Genomic DNA, 17,878 nt, shown 5'->3' with positions numbered 1-17,878 from the left:
ATTATAAGGGACAAAAAAATTGCTGATAAAATAATATTTAATTTAATTCAGTTGTCGATTTGTTTATGATATCAACGTTTTTTTTTTTAATTGCGGAACAGTAAATAGAACAGGTGATTTGATTTTCTCTTATTTACACACATATTGAAATTTCAAACGATAGGTAATCTAGATATCCAATTGGCTATATATGCTATAATTATCTGAAATCTGAAATATCACTATACAACAAACAATTAATACACAGCAATGTCTTTATCCTAATGATGGAGCCGCCTCCACAATTCCACACCTTAGACTCCGCCTCTTGTTATTATTCCAATTAATCTACGCTACTGATCATAATAAATAAAACTCAATTTTCACGACACACTTGGAGAATTTTCGTGCCGTTTACGACACCATGGCCACTATATACTGTGTTGCTATATGTTAATGTTATGTATATGTATATATATCCCTTTGGACTTTCTCTTCTCTTTCCTCACATCACATTCGGTGTATGTATCCCTTATATTAGCCACGTTAACATTAAGCGCCGCCCCCGCCATTTATATTTGCTCTCAATCTTTTTACCACATCCACTTTTCTTTTCCAAAACCTCTTCATACACACACCTTCTTTTTCTTCCTTTTCTTTCTATATATAGTGACAAAGAAAATTGGTGTTGGGTTTGATTTCGATGGAGAATTATTCCATGTTGTTCTCTGTTTCCAATTCCTCAAGCTACCCAATTGGAGTTGGAAGCTCTCAAATTGGTTATAGTGGTCAAAGCTCCAATGCGTTTCTTGGTCTAAGGCCTAGTAATGAATTAGCTAGTGATGATCATGAGAAGAGACAAGGTGGTGGTGATGGCAATATGTTAATGTCTCAGATCAGTGGTGGTAGCATTAATGTGAGTGATGAGTTAGGTGGTTCGGGAAATAGTAACAATAATAAAAAGAAAGGAGAGAAAAAGGTTAGAAAGCCTAGATATGCTTTTCAAACAAGGAGCCAGGTTGATATTCTTGATGATGGTTACCGATGGAGGAAGTATGGCCAAAAAGCTGTTAAAAACAACAAATTTCCAAGGTTAGTTGTTTCAACTTTATTTCATGTTATTGCATTTTTTTTTTGTCTAAAAAGAGGAATCAAACGCAGATATCAATAGTAGAGAATTTAGAATAATTCATTCACACTATTCAACCAGACCTCCAGAATCTACCGAACTACTAGACCTTTCTTGATTGATTTCATGCTGTTTGTTGTTGATCTTGTTTAGTTTTCGCTTCTGCTGCTTCTGCTTCATCTTGTTTAGTTTTTATCTTGTGGCAATGGCGCCTGCTAAGTTTGACTTGGAAAATTGATACGTGTGTAAATTGTACAAAGAATATAACAAGACCCCACCATGGTTCTTATCGGTTTGAATTTTGAATTAAGAATAGAAAAAAGCGAGGTTAATTCTTGTTGAGTTCATACTGGGCAATAATCAATTGAAAACACTTTTCTAGCTGCGCAGTCTTGCTTCAATTGTTTTTTGTTAGTTTAGGATAAATATTTTCTAAAGGGGAAAGAAAGTATTTATTACTTGATCTTCTTTTTTTGCTATTTGCAGCGGCTTTCTTCTTCATTCCTATTTTCTCTAGCTGTCTTTTCTTCGGTCAAATCAAAAGAGAAAAGGAATAGAACAAGAACGAAATTAACCTGTGTATGCATCCCTGCGTGCTCGAGATATATATATATATATATATATATATATATATATATATATATATATATATATATATATATATATATATATATATATTGTACTTATACACTATACACTGTGCATGTATAATTTTTTGTATAACAAAGAGAGATAGAAAAATCAAGTCTAAAGGAAGATGATTTATGTGATGAAGAAAGATAAAAAAATAACAAAAGAAAATAATGCCATAATTCATATAATTCTAATTAAAAGGGTTCATAAGAGACAATTGGATATATATGCATATGCTATGTTCCTTTAAATTTTATGGAAACCATTGTTCTTCTGTAATAAATAATCCAGTCCAAACTCGAAGAAACTACATGGTGGATGAAATATTCAACAAACCCATAAACTTTCGTCTACATATGCAGAATATCTAGACGATCGATGATCTTATGTCATAGCAGCATATCTGATTTTTCTCCAACATTAGGATAATTTGTGTTAACTTCGAATTTTTTTATTGATTGTTTTTCTTACATTCAAAACTGCAACTGAATGATGCCATTATATATTTCAATTTTCAAGGCTATAATCTATAATTAACATCACCTTTGTTGATTATTTAATGACAAAACAAGTTTGAACCGTAATCTTATTTTTGTTCATCTAATTAAGTAGGCAGTTATATTATTTTGTAGTTAAATACATGAATTAATGAAACAAATGTGTTGATTTGCAGGAGCTACTACAGGTGCACGCATCAAGGGTGCAATGTGAAGAAGCAAGTGCAACGCTTAACCAAAGACGAAGGAGTAGTGGTAACCACTTATGAGGGAGTGCACACACACCCAATTGAGAAGACAACAGATAACTTTGAGCACATTTTGAGTCAGATGCAAATATACACTCCCTTCTGAACCTTCTTCTCCACAAACAGTATCTCAATTGGGAACTACTTGCAGTACTTTTGTTCCCCCTTTGATACAAAAATAAAACTGTGTCAATAGAAAGTAAGATCTAGTTTATTGCAAAACTCTTCTTAGACAATCTTCTTTTTTTCTTTCTTTCCATTTGTTTTTTTAAATTGGAATATTATTAGGTTATGTAAATTCAGCTGTCAAGTTCAGTACTGCTGAAAATATATACAGGTGAATATCCTTTAACTTATTCCTTTTATTGTGGTGGTTATTAATACAATGTTGGAATACAAGCTAGCTAGTAGAAAAATTAAGTCTGATTTTGTGCATTGAGGAGGTTGAGGTCAAAATCTAACGAGCTAACTATTTTTTTACTTATAAAACAAGTCCTGAAGGAGCAGGGTCTGATGAATAACAGTGAAAGAATTTCTGTTAAATTCAATGTATATTGGACGCGTTTGCCTTTATTCATAACTTTCAAAATTATTGACAGTACTATTTTCAGGGAAAAAAAAAAGCTATGGTACGGTAGCCTAGAAGCCTTTAACTAAAGTTCATTGCAATAATAACATTTTTGATTCTCAAACACGTATAGCAGTTGCATAGCAAACCAAATGTACATAAAAAAGAGTAACTTTTATATATATATATATATATATATATGTGTGTGTGTGTGTGTGTAATCGAACTTTTGGAAAATAGTTTGCAATTTTAGAATATGATAGTAACGTTTTAAGTCATGCATGCTATATATACCAAAATTAATGTTCTCTCATGATTCCTTTGTTATTTTATGAACCGTTATTCCTTTTTCAATTATATAGTTTATGTATGCCAAGATTTACTGACACTACACATCAAGATTTATATACAAGCTAGTTTTGAAAAAAAAATTATTATCATGTCTTTAGAAAGTTACTAACATATTCTTTATAGAAGTTAATTGTTTATATATGAATCGTTTGAGTTATTGATATAAAAATCGTGTATATCTAATTACTCCTGTCAATATCATAATGTCATTCACTATTAAAATTTATAAATTTAATATCGCAAGGTTAACATCGATTTTCGACAAAAATTGATGTTAACAAAAACATGGTGATGTTGTCATAAATAACTTAAGTTTATTAACATCAGTTTTTTAAAACCAATGTTAACATTGGTTTTAAAAAACTAATGTTAACACGAGCTAGTTAACATCAGTTTTTTTAAAAAATTGATGTTGTGTTTTTACTTAAATTAAAAACTCCAAACCCTTTTCTCCTCCCGCTTAGTCTCGAAAACCCTTTTCTCTCCTCGCGACTTTCTCTCCCCAGTGCTTGTTACCTTGCGACCACTGACGATTGTCACCGTCATGTCCGCCATCACCATCATTGTTCGTGGCACAGTGCAATCCTAAGAAATTTACATCTAAGGTAATGAAAGGAGATGACAATGGTCAGATAGCATTTTCAATAATGTATCTTCACTGCTATTAATATTTCCAGTGGGTTCGTGAGTTCGTTATCCTATAAGATTTCCTTAATCATTGTTGTTTCATAGGTTTTAGAGGCACTCTTGGCTCCTAGTTTGTGGGTTCGTGAACATAAAACTTGTCCATAGGGAGGGTAATCCTATGATTAGGTGGCACCTGGAGGGTCTTCCATTGGACACTTTTGATTCTATAAGTTTGCAATCTTTTTCTCTTCAAATTATAACTTGGTGTACCATTTTTGTTCATTGGTTTTTTTTTTTTTTGAATTCTTTGTATTGGGCAAAGCTTCCCGCGTAGATTGCAATAATAAGAAATAGCAATGTTGATAAGATGAATGCCACATGGATTGCTAGTAGCAACACCCCAATAATAATTCCCCCAGTTGTACAACCTGCATCTACATGTACTCTTAAAGCCTGAAATAAATTTGCACATGAATTTAGTCTTTTTATTTTATGAGCGATGTTAGTTTTTGTCAGTCGACGGATTCAAACCCACATGAATTTAGTCTTAAATAATCAGTTTTGGAATCCTATAAATATAGGTGACTGAAATAAACATTGTTGTAGCTAGTTGTTTACCTTTTAATACAAATGTTGATGATTGAGAAAGACAAGGTAGCATGAGGATCAGAAGAAAGAGCTCAAACCTAGGAGTTGATAACTGCCTTGAAGTGATCTCCCAGTCCTGTGTCTTAGGAAGAATATCATGAAAACATGAAGTAAAAGTAAACAGCCTCCTCCCACACCAAGCTATTTGTTTTTGTATTTCATCGTTAGCATCCAGAATATGCATTTGAAGATATTCTAGTTGATGGCTTAGTCTGAGTAAATTCTGTTATCTTAATTATCATGATAGGGAGTTTCGATTTGTTGCAAATATATTGTGCATGACCCTGTCTCTTGGATGAAAATTCCAAGGCAAAATGTTAAGCTTCAACAATTTTGTTGGCGTAATAATGGGTTCTAAAAGTTTAGTGTTTTAGAGAAGTTAAGATTTGTGAATATAATAAAACATAAATCTTCAATTTGTCAATATATGAACATAAATCTATGTTGAATCCTCCTTTGTTCCTAACCTTGAAATCAAAGAAAGTTTAATGAGGGGCACTCGTCGATCTTTAGAAATTTTTGTCAAAGATGTAGCTCGATCTTTAGAAATTTTTGTCAAAGATGTAGCTCCCCAGTATATATGCAAAGTTATTTAGATTTCAGAGTGCAGAGCATAGGCAACAAGAAAGATTAACCATTAACCTTACCTTTAATATCAGAAATAGAAGTGTCAATTTGATTTATTGTAGTGTCAATTTTTTTTATAATATTTAAAACAAAGATGTTTTCAAGGACTAAATGTTTTATAATTTATTGACTGAGACTAAAAATAAACTAAAAACTTCATAATTAGATAACAAAATAAACTAAAATAATTGTTGTCTATGGAGTTTATAGTTTGATATGTTTGTTTTTCAAGTGTATGACTGCTTAGGGTTATGAACTTATGGTTTCTCTTGTACTCATTAATTCTCTTTTGATTCAATTCCAAATTGTGAATAACCAATATTATCTTCGTATATTTGAAAAGAGATAAAAACACTTTGAATATTTGGAAAAAAACCAGATAAGAGAGAATATGAAAAGAAATAAAAATAAAATCTTTAAAGATTGGATAAAACAGAAAAAACCCTCTAAAAACATTTAACTTGTATATTTGTCTCGTGTAAATACTAGAATGTTTTTGTGGCAAGTGCATTTGGTGCAACACTTGGTATATGAAGAAGCAACACGCTCAAGCCACCACACGTTTGGAAGTAAGCATATTAGTCAGGATGTATTTTACCTTTTCTTCATCATTTTTTTTATTGTCACATTGTATACTTGTACATTTGATCAATGAAAATGCATGTAACTCATTCTTCTTTCTGTGTAACTCATTTTTTAACCTCTCATCATCATGTTATGAGACATAAGTGTATAAAATAAGTATAATAAAATTTAATATGTTTATTAATAAAATATTACCTTGGTCAAATATTTTACTCTTATCAACTATCAAGGGAATAATTGTCCGCCCTCGTGTAGCATGCATTTCATATAATATTATTTCCAACCCACTCTATATATTAAATTCTTGTTCGTTTGGTAGTATATAAGAGCTTGGACTAAATTATTGAAACATCCTTATCCTATGGCCTTACCTTCAATCAACACTAAATCCTTATCCTGGTAATTTTGTAGGCACTTATCATTTTGCTATTTGCATCGTGATTCACAATATTCATTGTTGGAGACTGTTAGTGAGCATTATCACAGGCACGAATTCAAAACATACTTTTCTTGGGTTATTTTTTGTTATGAGTCCTTTTTTATGTTATTTTATGTGATTAATGACTATTGCTTTGTATATAATTAATGTTCATCATGAGTGAACCTTAGATTTTCATTTGAGATTGAATATAATGATTCTTGCAGACAATTTTCATTAACCATTGTATTGAATCTTGAATTGTTCGTTTGGACAGTTTGGGAAAAGTCATATTTTTATGGTAGATTCATGCGTTAAGGTTAAGATTATTTTGTTGAAATTGATGAAATTTCGGTACAATGCATTTCTAGTTATTCTCTAAGTGCATACTTGATTGTCGGGGAAATAATCTCACCGCTTTCATGTTGTGTATTTGGAGATCAATGTGAAATGTTGCCGAAATTTTGTCAAATTTAACAAAAGAAACTTAACCTTGACGTATGAATCTACCATAAAAAAATGTCTTCTTGAATGGGATAGGGCCACACTATTAATGAAAAAGTGAGATTTTCATGCATCGAATAACTTTGTGAGTATCATAGAGTTATTATTTAGATGGATCAAAGTTGGATGAACGAAAGTCATATGAGCCCTGCGTATGAGGAAGGCGTTGAACAGTTCTTGCAATTTGCTTCTGAAAAAAGTCAACCGGATGGGGATGAAATTTTTTTTGTCCTTATATAAATTGTTTGAACGGGAGACGACAAATACTCGACAACATACGGGAACATCTGTTGTGTGATGGGATTAAGAAGAATTATACATCATGGATATGGCATGGTGAATTAACAGACATGCAGAGGGGGTCCCAATCTGAACCGTTTGATGTAGAAATGGAAGATCGCTTAGAGGATATGATTTGTGATCTTGGACAAAAGTCTTTTCAACAAGTACATACATCTATGTATGATACATTGCAAAGTGATTCAAAGAAGCCTTTGTATTCGGGGTGCAACAATTCCTTGACGTTGTTGTCAACGGTGTTAAGTCTGGTGAATGTGAAGGCCAAATACGGGTGAAGTGACAAAAGCTTTAGTTCACTGCTTAAAGTAGTGCATGGTATGCTTCCAAAGGAAAACATGTTGTCAAAAAGTTACTATTGGACCAAGAAGATACTGTGTTCAATGGGTATGGAGTATCAGAAGATTCATGCTTTCCCTAATGATTGCATACTATACAGACATGAGTTTGAAGAAATGCATAAATGCCCTAGGTGTGGGGTATCGTGGTACAAAGTGAAGGATGATGACGAGTGTAGTAGTGACAAAAACTCTAAGATGGGCCCCTCAGTGAAGGTTTTGTGGTATCTTTTGATCATTCCAAGGTTTAAGCATCCGTTTGCTAATGGAGACGACACAAAAGACCTTACATGACATGCAAATGGGAGAAACTGTGATGGAATGCTCCATCATCCATCTAATTCCTTCTAGTGGAAGAAGATTGATCGTTTGTATTCGGATTTTGACAAAGAGGCAAGAAATCTTAGGCTTGGACTTGTCACTAATGGAATGAATCCATATGACAGTTTAAGCACTCAACACAGTTCGTGGCTAATTTTGCTAGTAAATTACAACTTGCCTCCTTGGTTGTGCATAAGGCGAAAATAAATGATGCTGTCTATGATGATATTGGGCCCAAGATAGCTAGGAAATGACATATATGTTTATCTTAGTCCCTTGATTGAAGACTTGACAAAGTTGTGGGACGAGTGGGTTTCAGTGTTTGATGGGTTTCGAAATAAGACTTTTGATTTACGTGCAATGCTTTTTTGTATCATTAATGACTTTCCAACATATAGGAATTTGAGTGGGTACAATGTTAAGGGCCATTGTGCATGCCTCATCTATGAAGAAGACACAAGCTACATTGTTAACTAATTAGCAAGTGCACCAATTCATCCAAGTAGTAATTTAAAATGGTAAGACCGAGTATCATTTCCACATGGATTTTACTTGGACTCAAACAATGCATATCTGATTTGTATGCAATTAATGAACGAATTGGAAAAATACTAAGTAGATCATTTTGGTTTTAAATTAAACAGTGGTGCAATTCTATACTAAAACTGAGTAAAGGAAACAAATACTGAGCTTGATGACAAAGAGTGAATGCAGGATTGATTATGTCGGGGGCTCCCCACCGAAACCTCTCTTAATGTAATTAGGGTGATTTTTCTCTATTTAATATTATTCTAGTTATCACCTACACCTATGGAATTATTCTAGTTAACTACGATGTACACAACAACTAAAATACTTTGCACTATACCTAGAAATGAAGCATTTTAGATGCTCTCTCAAGTTCTAAGGATTAATCACATTTTCCAATGCTTAAACCCTAACAATAACACATAAATGGATGATCAAACCACATACATGGAAATAAGCACATGAAGAAATTATGAAACTAGCAATAATATTAAATAGATAGTAAGAGTTTTTACATCAAGAGAGTTTGGTGGAAGCTCCCCAACAATAGAGTGTTTAGCTCTCCATGATCATGGAGAGCTCAACTATATAAAAGTGTGTAAGAAGTGAAAAAGAAAGGGAATGGAAGTGAAGTGGGAAAGAGAGTGGGCTCCCAATGATTATCCTCCTCTAGCTCAAGTTCAAGGGTTTTTCTTCTTATTTTTGAACAACTCTCTTGCTTAAAAGAAAGCCTCTTGAGTTTGAGTTTCCGCGATTGCGCGTTGAGTGCGAGTAAGTGGTTAGGTGCTAAGCGAGCCATGTGTGTTAAGCGCCCTTTCGCCTGACTGCAAGTTCTCTAGGCTGCTTTTTTACGTTGGTCGAATATCTTCCCGCTAAGCACCAAATCACTCAGAGAATGCCAAATTTCTAATGATTCACACAAAAAGAAGCAATAAACATGGGAGGACATTGCTATTTCTTATATGTTTTAATTACATAATCTACTTCTGCACATCAATTATCATACATACAACTGAAACATGGTAGAAAAACAGTATACGCTAGGCATCGACGTTTTTTGAAACCTTATCACCCTTACCAGCGATTGAAAAAAACATTTAATGGAAGTCAAGAACATGAATATGCGCTGATACCGTTAACTGGTCACCAAGTCTTTTAGCGGGTTCAAGACTTGAATACTATATTTGGAAAATCCAAAAGAAGGAAAAAAAGTAAGACTTGCATATGGAAGAAAAGGTCAATTTTGTTTGATTTCTCGTACTGGTTTGGTCTAGATGTTAGATGTTGTATTGATGTTATGCATGTAGAGAAAAATGTCTGTGATAGTGTCATTGAGACACTCCTTAACATTCAAGGAAAGATGAAAGATGGTTTGAATACTCGTTAAGATCTAGCTGAGATGGGTATACGAGCCTAGTTACATCCAAGATCTGATGGTAAAAAAATATATCTGCCTCCAGCTTGTCATACTTTGTCCAAAAAGGAGAAGATGAGTTTTTTTTAGTGTCTGTGCAGTGTCAAAGTCCCACAAGGATACTCTTCAAATATTAAGAGCCTTGTGCAGTTGAAAGATCTAAAGTTAATAGGCTTAAAGTTTCACGATTGTCAAGTCTTGATGCAACAATTGTTAGTCATGGTCGTACGAGACATTTTGCCTAACAAAGTCAGGCTTGCCATAATTCGGTTGTGCTTAGTCTTCAATGCCATATGTAGCAAAGTCCTTGATCCTGACAAGTTAGATGAGCTGGAAAACGAGGCTGCTATTATATTATGTCAGTTGGAGATGTATTTTCCTCCTACTTTCTTTGACATCATGATTCACTTAATTGTTCATCTGGTCAGAGAAATCAAATGTTGTGGTCTTGTTTATTTTCATGGATGTACCCGGTTAAGCGATACATGAAGATCTTAAAAGGTTATACAAAGAATTTACACCGTCCGGAAGCATCTATTATGAAAAGGTACATTGCAGAAGAAGCTATTGAGTTTTGTTTAGAGTACACTGAAAAGGCAAAACCTGTTGGGCTTCCCGAGTCTCGGCATGATGAAAGAGTGGGAGGTAAGGGTTCAAGAGAACTGCATGTTATCACTCCAAGTGTAGAAGATTTGCAACAAGCTCATTTGCATGTATTGAATAACAGTAATGAAGCTTTGCCATACATACTTTGCCAGAAAGGTTTAGTGAAGAAAAGTAATCCAAAATTGTTGAAGACCAGGGTGTTGAAAGAGCATAACAAGACTTTCCTAAATTGTTTTAAAGATACAATCTTTGGTGACGATAATGCTTCTGAAACATTAAGAAAGCTAACAGATGAGCCTAAAAGAAATGTTATAACTTGGCAAGGATATGATATAAACAATTATTCCTTTTATACAAAAGCATAAGACAAGAAAAGTACAATGCAAAATAGTGGGGTTACTCTAAGGGCTGAATCCCAACACTTTGCTAGTGTACATGATGACAATTCCCCTGTAGCTTCCATCCCTTAATTTGGTTTCATTGAAGAAATCTAGGAGCTTAATTATGTCAAATTTATTGTCTGTGTTTTCAAATGTAAGTGGGTTAACAACAATATCAGTGTGCGGATTGATGATGTAGGATTTACATTGGTAGATCTTAAGAAACTCGCTTACCAGAATCATCCTTTCATCATGGTAGAACAAGCTAAACATGTATTTTATGTTCAAGATCCTTGTGATGAAAGGTGGTCAGTGGTTCTACATTGGAAAACAATTGGTGTTAATTTTGAAGATGATGATTCACTCATTGATACTTATGTTAGTCCTTTGTCCACACAAATCTCACCTAACGTCGTCGAAGAAGAAGAAGCTGACGACATTCATGCAAATTGTAATGATCATGATGAAGGAGAATTAATTAACATTGTCTAATGGAATTTTTTTATATGTACTTGATTTTAGTTCATTCAATTACATAACATAAAATAGTTTTGTGATCATCTTTAAAATTAATGTTTTTTTTCTTAGCAGGTAAATGGCTCACCACCTAGCTCCCCTCGTCCTTCTCCTCCGACTGATTCGACATCACATTCCCCTTCTACCTTGAATAGGACAAGAAAAGTGACCCGGCTGAGATCATTGGCTACTAGACCAGTTGGGGCAGAGAGACCCCTAGTCCATGTGGATCCTAAAACTGGGAAAGCCGACAGTCCCCACAGAAAGAAGTTAAGAATATATTTGGGGATCGCCGCTCGTGATAAGGTGGATGTGACATACGAGAATTGGAAACAAGTCCCTACTGCCTAGAATGATTTGATATGGGAGGATATTCGGGTATTTTACTTAAATGTTGCATGTTGTTTACTAACAATAAAATTGTAATTTACTAACAATAAAATGTAATTTTTGTTTGTCAGGCTGAATTTGATATCCCTGAAGCATTTGATTTGAGGACGAAAAAGAAAATACTTTAGACTGTGGGCACTTGTAGCCGGCAAGGACAGTGTCGATGACACTATATGTGAAATGTACGACATTAGCAAGGAGAAGTGGACCCAATTTTGATAGAGCCACAGAGACCCTTCGTGGGAGGTAACTTTGTGATTTTCATTGTTTTAAACTTTAAATGTACTTATTATTGCCAGTAATAATAACTTTGGATAATGTTTAATTTTAAAGGATGTGCGAAAAAAGGCACAAGCCATTCAGAAAAAAAACATTGCCCTTTACGTGTTGTCTCGTGGGGGTTATGAATTTCTAGAAAACAAGTTGATGGAGGAGAAGAAAAAGAAATAACTGGAGGAAGCTGCTAAATTTGGAGGCACTGACACCATCATTGATCCTCCACCTCCCATCAGACAACACATGAAGTGGAAGATGGCCTGTGTAAGTCACTTTCAATTGTCAATTGCAATTATTTATATTTATTGCTTGATTGAGTAAATCAATAAATTTGTTCGTTACAGGATTCCTTAGAGGAGCAGGCCTCACAGGGTTCCTTTGTCGCCCGTGGACGTCAGGATGTACTAGTTGCTGCCATTGAGCGACCAGAACACCATGGTCGTGTGCGTGTTGCTGGAGTCAGTGTCATGATCAAACAATACTTTGGACTCGCTCGTCATTTTGCCATTGAGTGCACATTGGCAAATGGTCATCATTTTGCCTAAGGAAAATGTTGTTATCTGGTTTTGTTCGTTGCACGATAGGCCAGACAACTTCTTGAAAGGAATTATTAACAGGTCAGTTATATTTTTCAATACATTTACATTTGCATTAGTCAAGAACATCAATATTTTAATTGTACAATATGCATACATGTTTGTATTGAACAGTGCTTTGAAGGGATTTGACGATACTCCACAAAGTAAATCCAAGGTTGTTGCTAGGTGGATTGTTGTTAAAGTAAGTCATTTAAACAATGCTTCTAATTATATTTTATTACTGTGTGACTAATTTCTACTTAACATTGAATATCTAAATTTCATAATGTATTTAGTGTAATAGACAAAAAGGAAGAATTGAGTGTGGGTATTACGTCATGCACTGGATGTCAACTATAATCCTAGGAAGTTTCAAGAATAATTGGAAAATGGTAATTGTTTGATTCAAACGCATTTCATTTTGTTATAGTTGGTATTATATATTATTAACTTATGCTTTATTATATCATGCAATATTTCAATGAAGCTAGACTATTGGAACTAGAGAGATTGAAGGTTTTTCGCATCCTGTGGGCAAACTACTATTTGAAAGTTAAAAATGAAACAATTAGTGTTTAAGTAATTTTGGAATTGTAGTTTAGTTAATTTACATTTTTTACAATTCACGTAATGTATGCACATTAAATATTCTTTTAATTCATAGTAAATATTCAATTTTTATGGAATTTCTACTAAAAACTGTCTGAAAGCAGACTGAAATTATTCGTTGTGGTTTTGATTTTAAATTTGCATGTTAATTTGGGATAATTAAAAAAATAGAGAGCATATTAAAAAAATCCAAAAAACAACATCAATGTTTACTAAAAATCGATGTTCATGTTTACAAACAACATCAATTTTTGCAAAAATTGATGTTAAGTTGGACTCGCAACATCAATTTCTAAAAAACCGATGTTGTTGTTGAACATCAACATTGGTTTTTTATTAAAATCGATGTTGGTTATCAGAAAACAACATTGATTTTTAGTAAAAACCGATGTTGGTTAGCAGAACACAAGATCAGTTTGTAATATAAACTATTGGGGAGTACAAATCAACATCGGTCTATTCTAAAAACTAATGTTGTATGTATATATTAACATCAGTTTAAGTGTTTTATGCATGTTTTTCTGTTTTTCAGTTGCTATTTCTATGAGAAGTGGATTTATGTATATGATCCATTTTCTGTCCATATTCTAATCACGTTCAGTAGCAACTATGATCTTTTCCTAATATCTTAATCAAACCCACGTTCTGATCCATGAAGGTTGAGCTTTATGATGGACAGAGCTCTATAAATAAAATTGAGTGCTCTCAGTTTTGATCACCAAGCCTACTTCTATCTATAGATAAAACACCTTCGAGTTTGAGTGAGTGAGGGTTAGGAAAGCTAAAACTGTGAAAGCTGAAGAAGGTCCATAACAATGGTTGCTTAGAAAATTATTTTTCTTCTCTACTTCCGTTGTTTGATCTCAATGTGTTGTTTATGGTTGCTAACATGTTCAGGCCAATATATTTAAATATTTTACATTTGGTATCAGAGTCATCTTTGCCTCTGCCTTGCTTTTGTTTTTGACACTCATACGTTGTTTTATTGAGATATGAGCATTCTCTTTTTGAACGTTTTAATTCATATCAAGACTGAAAATCATATTGGAATTGATTTTCTTTTTTATCTGTTATTTGAAATGATAATTTTGGATTTGTAAATGGTTGAAAACCATCGGGTTTCCATTCAGATCTGTAGGGTTTCAATCAGGTCAAAATGATCCGGCTGAAGGTTGAAGACAACATTGCCTCGTGTAAAATATTAACCCACGTTGCAGGTTTCTTTTGTTATTGCTTTCTTTTGGCCCACGTGACATTACCTTTTAATAAACTAAATAATTGGATGCATACCCTTTTCAACGGATCTGGCTTCTCTGTTGTCCCTCCTTGTGCTGCCCCTTTAAAACTATATAGTTTTAATGATTTTTAAAATTAAATATTATCATTAAATATTAATATAGCTGTCATGCAGTGTTATTTTCATGGGACAACACAGGAACAACATGGGAAGGAACAGCAGAGAAGTCAAATTCCTTTTCGACTTAATTGAAGCCCAATAGCCCTTTGATATCACGTCAAATTTTGAAACAGGTTGTCATCACTTTTCTTTGAAAGTCCATGTATACTTTTTTTCTTTTATAACCAGTTTTGTATATGTGCTTTAACGTGCTGGAGTTATATTATTTGCTTTTAAATTTTATAAAGTGTTTTAATGATTTTAATTAATATGTTTCTTATAATTAATTTATTATTTATGTGTTGGAAATTAATTTAATTGTATGAGTTTGCATGTATAATTTTTATTAATAATTATACATATGATAAATAATTAAATTATATGGTTTAGCACATATATGATTATGAGTTATTTAATGCATTTTAACGTGTTTATATTTTTTTAGTTTAATTGGATGTTTAAATTTTGATATTTATTTAAGCATGGAATATTAAGTTATAAAAAAAATTATGCACGTTAAAATTAATGATTAAAGAGCTTACACGTTTTCTTTTATTGAATAATAATATACATATATTATTTATTTATTTCCTGAATTTTGTATGTATGATTTTATGATTATTGTACATGTAAAATTATGTTAAATAATATTTATGCAATGTTATTCAACTATTTGCATTATTGAGAATGTTATGCAAATATTTAGCTCTTTATTAAGAATTAATTAATGTTAAGTGATTAATATAATTTAATTGATGAAAGGATAGTCACAACATCTTTAATTGATTAGGTATATATATATATATACATAATGTTAAAATCACATTTAAAACATTAGTTATGATTAATCATATGTAATATAATATAATCTGCTCACAGGATTATATTTGTATGATTAATTAAGATAAAATATCATGTTATATTTCTTAATTTACCCACAGAAATTAAGAAAATGGAACATAATTAGATAGTTTTATAATAAATTTGAATATAATTGAGTAGGACTTTAGTCCACAGGCAAGTTTTATGTCACTAGGTTCATAAACTAATGCTTGTTTTACATTGGTAAAACATAATATTTTATTTAGTCTCAAATTATGAATAATGAGAATGCATGTTTGAAATTTGCAGTTAATCAATCTGTGAGCATTTATGATATTAAGTGTGATATTCCCAAATTGAAAGGGGACAATTATAAGATTTGGAGGGAAAAAATTCTCCTTCATCTAGGTTGGATGAATATTGAATATGCCATTAGGAAAAATAAACCATCGAGTATTTCTGAAACTAACACTCCAAATGTTGTTGATCTTTATGAAAAATGGGAGAGATCTAATCGTCTCTCTGTGATGTTCATAAAAACCAATATATATGCTAATATTCATAGTTCTGACGATCAGCATGAAAAAGTCAAGTATCTTTTGAAGGTCATTGATGATTAATTGTTACATCTGATAAGGCTTTTACCAGCACCCTTATAATGCAGTTCTCATCCTTAAAACTAAATGGGATAAAAGGAATGTGTGATCACATCATGCGCATGAGAGATATAGTGGCTCAGCTAAAAGCCTTGGAAGTTACCATGTCAAATTCTCTCCTAGTACACTACATTTTATGTATTCTGCCTATGTAATATGTCCCTTTCAAAATCTCTTATAACACACATAAGGATAAGTGGTCAATTAATGAGCTATAGACTATGTGTGTTCAAGGAGAGGAAAGGTTAATAATGTAACAAGGTGAAAGGGTATATTTGACTGCTCAGGGAAAGAAGAAAGAGGATCAAGCCAAGAATAAAGGAAAGATTTCTGCTCAACTCGTCATAAAGAAAGAGTCAAAGTGTTTCTTTTGCAAGAAGAAAGGGCACATGAAGAAAGACTGCTCAAAATTTAAGACCTGGCTCGACAAGAAAGGTACTCCTTTACTTTTGTTTGTTATGAATATAATATGGTTAATGTTAATCATAACACATGGTGGATTGATTCTACTTCTACAATCCATGTTTCTAATATCTTGTAGGGTATGGAAAATCTAAGGAGGTCCGTGGGAAGTGAGCATTACATCTATTCAAGAGGCAAGATGAGCTCACATGTAGAAGCCATTGGGACATGCAGTTTAGTTTTAAGCAACGATTTTATTTTATGTTTAGAAAAGACATTTTACGTTCCAAGTTTTTCAAAGAATAGATTTCTGTATCAAGACTTGCACCATTGGGTTTTTCTTTAATTTTTCGGATTCTGGTTTTTCTTTTATTAATAAATCTAGAATTATTGGTTTCGGTGCATTATATGATGGGCTTTACTTTATTGAATTGCAAAATGATGTTGCCTATAATTCTATGCATGTTACTGCTAGGTTAAAATGATGTGTTGTGAATAAGGAATCCTTTATGTTGTAGCACCGAAGATTAGGACACATCTCTATCGGGAGAATTAAGAGATTAGTAAATGAATGAGTACTTAGTACTTTGGATTTTGCTTATTTTGAAACTTGTGTAGATTGCATTAAGGGTAAGCAAAATAACAAGTCTAAAAAGGGTGCAAAGAGGAGCTCGAACCTATTAGAGATCATAGACACTGATATTTGTTGTCCAGACATGGACTTAAGTAGGCCGAAATACTTTATCACTTTTATAGACGATTATTCACGATACATGTATCTCTACTGACTACATTCTAAAGATAAAGCTTTAGAAGCTTTTAAATTTTTTAAAGCCGAAGTGGAGAAACAATGTGGAAGGAAAATTAAGATCGTGAGATCTGATAGAGGTGGAAAGTACTATGGTAGATACACGAAGAATGGACAAGCACCAGGTCTATTTGCGAAGTTTCTTCAAGAACATAGGATTGTTGTCCAGTATTCCATGCCTGGTTCTCCGGATCATAATGGTGTGGCAGAAAGAAGAAACTAAACTTTAATAGATATGGTGAGGAGTATGAAGAGTAATAGAAAACTTCCTCAATTCTTGTGGATTGAAGCACTAAAGACGGCTGAGTATATATTAAATTGAGTACCAACCAAGGCTGTCTCAAAAAAACCTTTTGAGTTATTCAAAGGTTGGAAACCGAGTTTGTGACATATACACGTTTGGGGATGCCCGTCTGAAGTGAGAATTTATAACCCACAAGAGAAGAAACTAGACCCAGGAACTATTTGTGGGTATTTCATTGGATATATAGAAAGGACCAAAGGGTGTAGATTCTACTTTCCATCATATACCGCTAGGATTGTGGAATCAAGAAATGCAAAATTTCTTGAGAATGACTTGATCAGTGGGAGTGGTCAATTTCAGGACATTACTTCTAAAAAAAAGGATCACTATGAAGCTCAACCCTTTGGATCAAGTGACAGATTAATTGTCATTCATACTCCTCAAGTACAAATGGGTGTTAGACAACCAATGATTGAAATTTCA

At 33.0% G+C, this 17,878-nt stretch overlaps 1 protein-coding gene across 1 annotated transcript; it reads left to right on the top strand.

Annotated features, from left to right (window-relative positions):
• The first annotated feature begins 456 nt into the window (after nt 1–456).
• On the top strand, nt 457–2,910 carry LOC114399007 (probable WRKY transcription factor 75). The gene is made up of 2 exons (XM_028361104.1): nt 457–1,071; nt 2,415–2,910. The coding sequence occupies exons 1-2, from the start codon at nt 683–685 to the stop codon at nt 2,590–2,592; spliced, it is 567 nt and encodes a 188-aa protein (XP_028216905.1). The 5' UTR covers nt 457–682; the 3' UTR covers nt 2,593–2,910.
• The last annotated feature ends 14,968 nt before the right edge of the window (nt 2,911–17,878 follow it).

Source organism: Glycine soja, chromosome 19 (assembly GCF_004193775.1).
Source record: "Glycine soja cultivar W05 chromosome 19, ASM419377v2, whole genome shotgun sequence".
NCBI classification, from domain to species: domain Eukaryota; kingdom Viridiplantae; phylum Streptophyta; class Magnoliopsida; order Fabales; family Fabaceae; genus Glycine; species Glycine soja.
The sequence above is the reverse complement of the archived record's forward strand: the minus strand, read 5'-3'. Positions and strand labels throughout refer to the sequence as shown.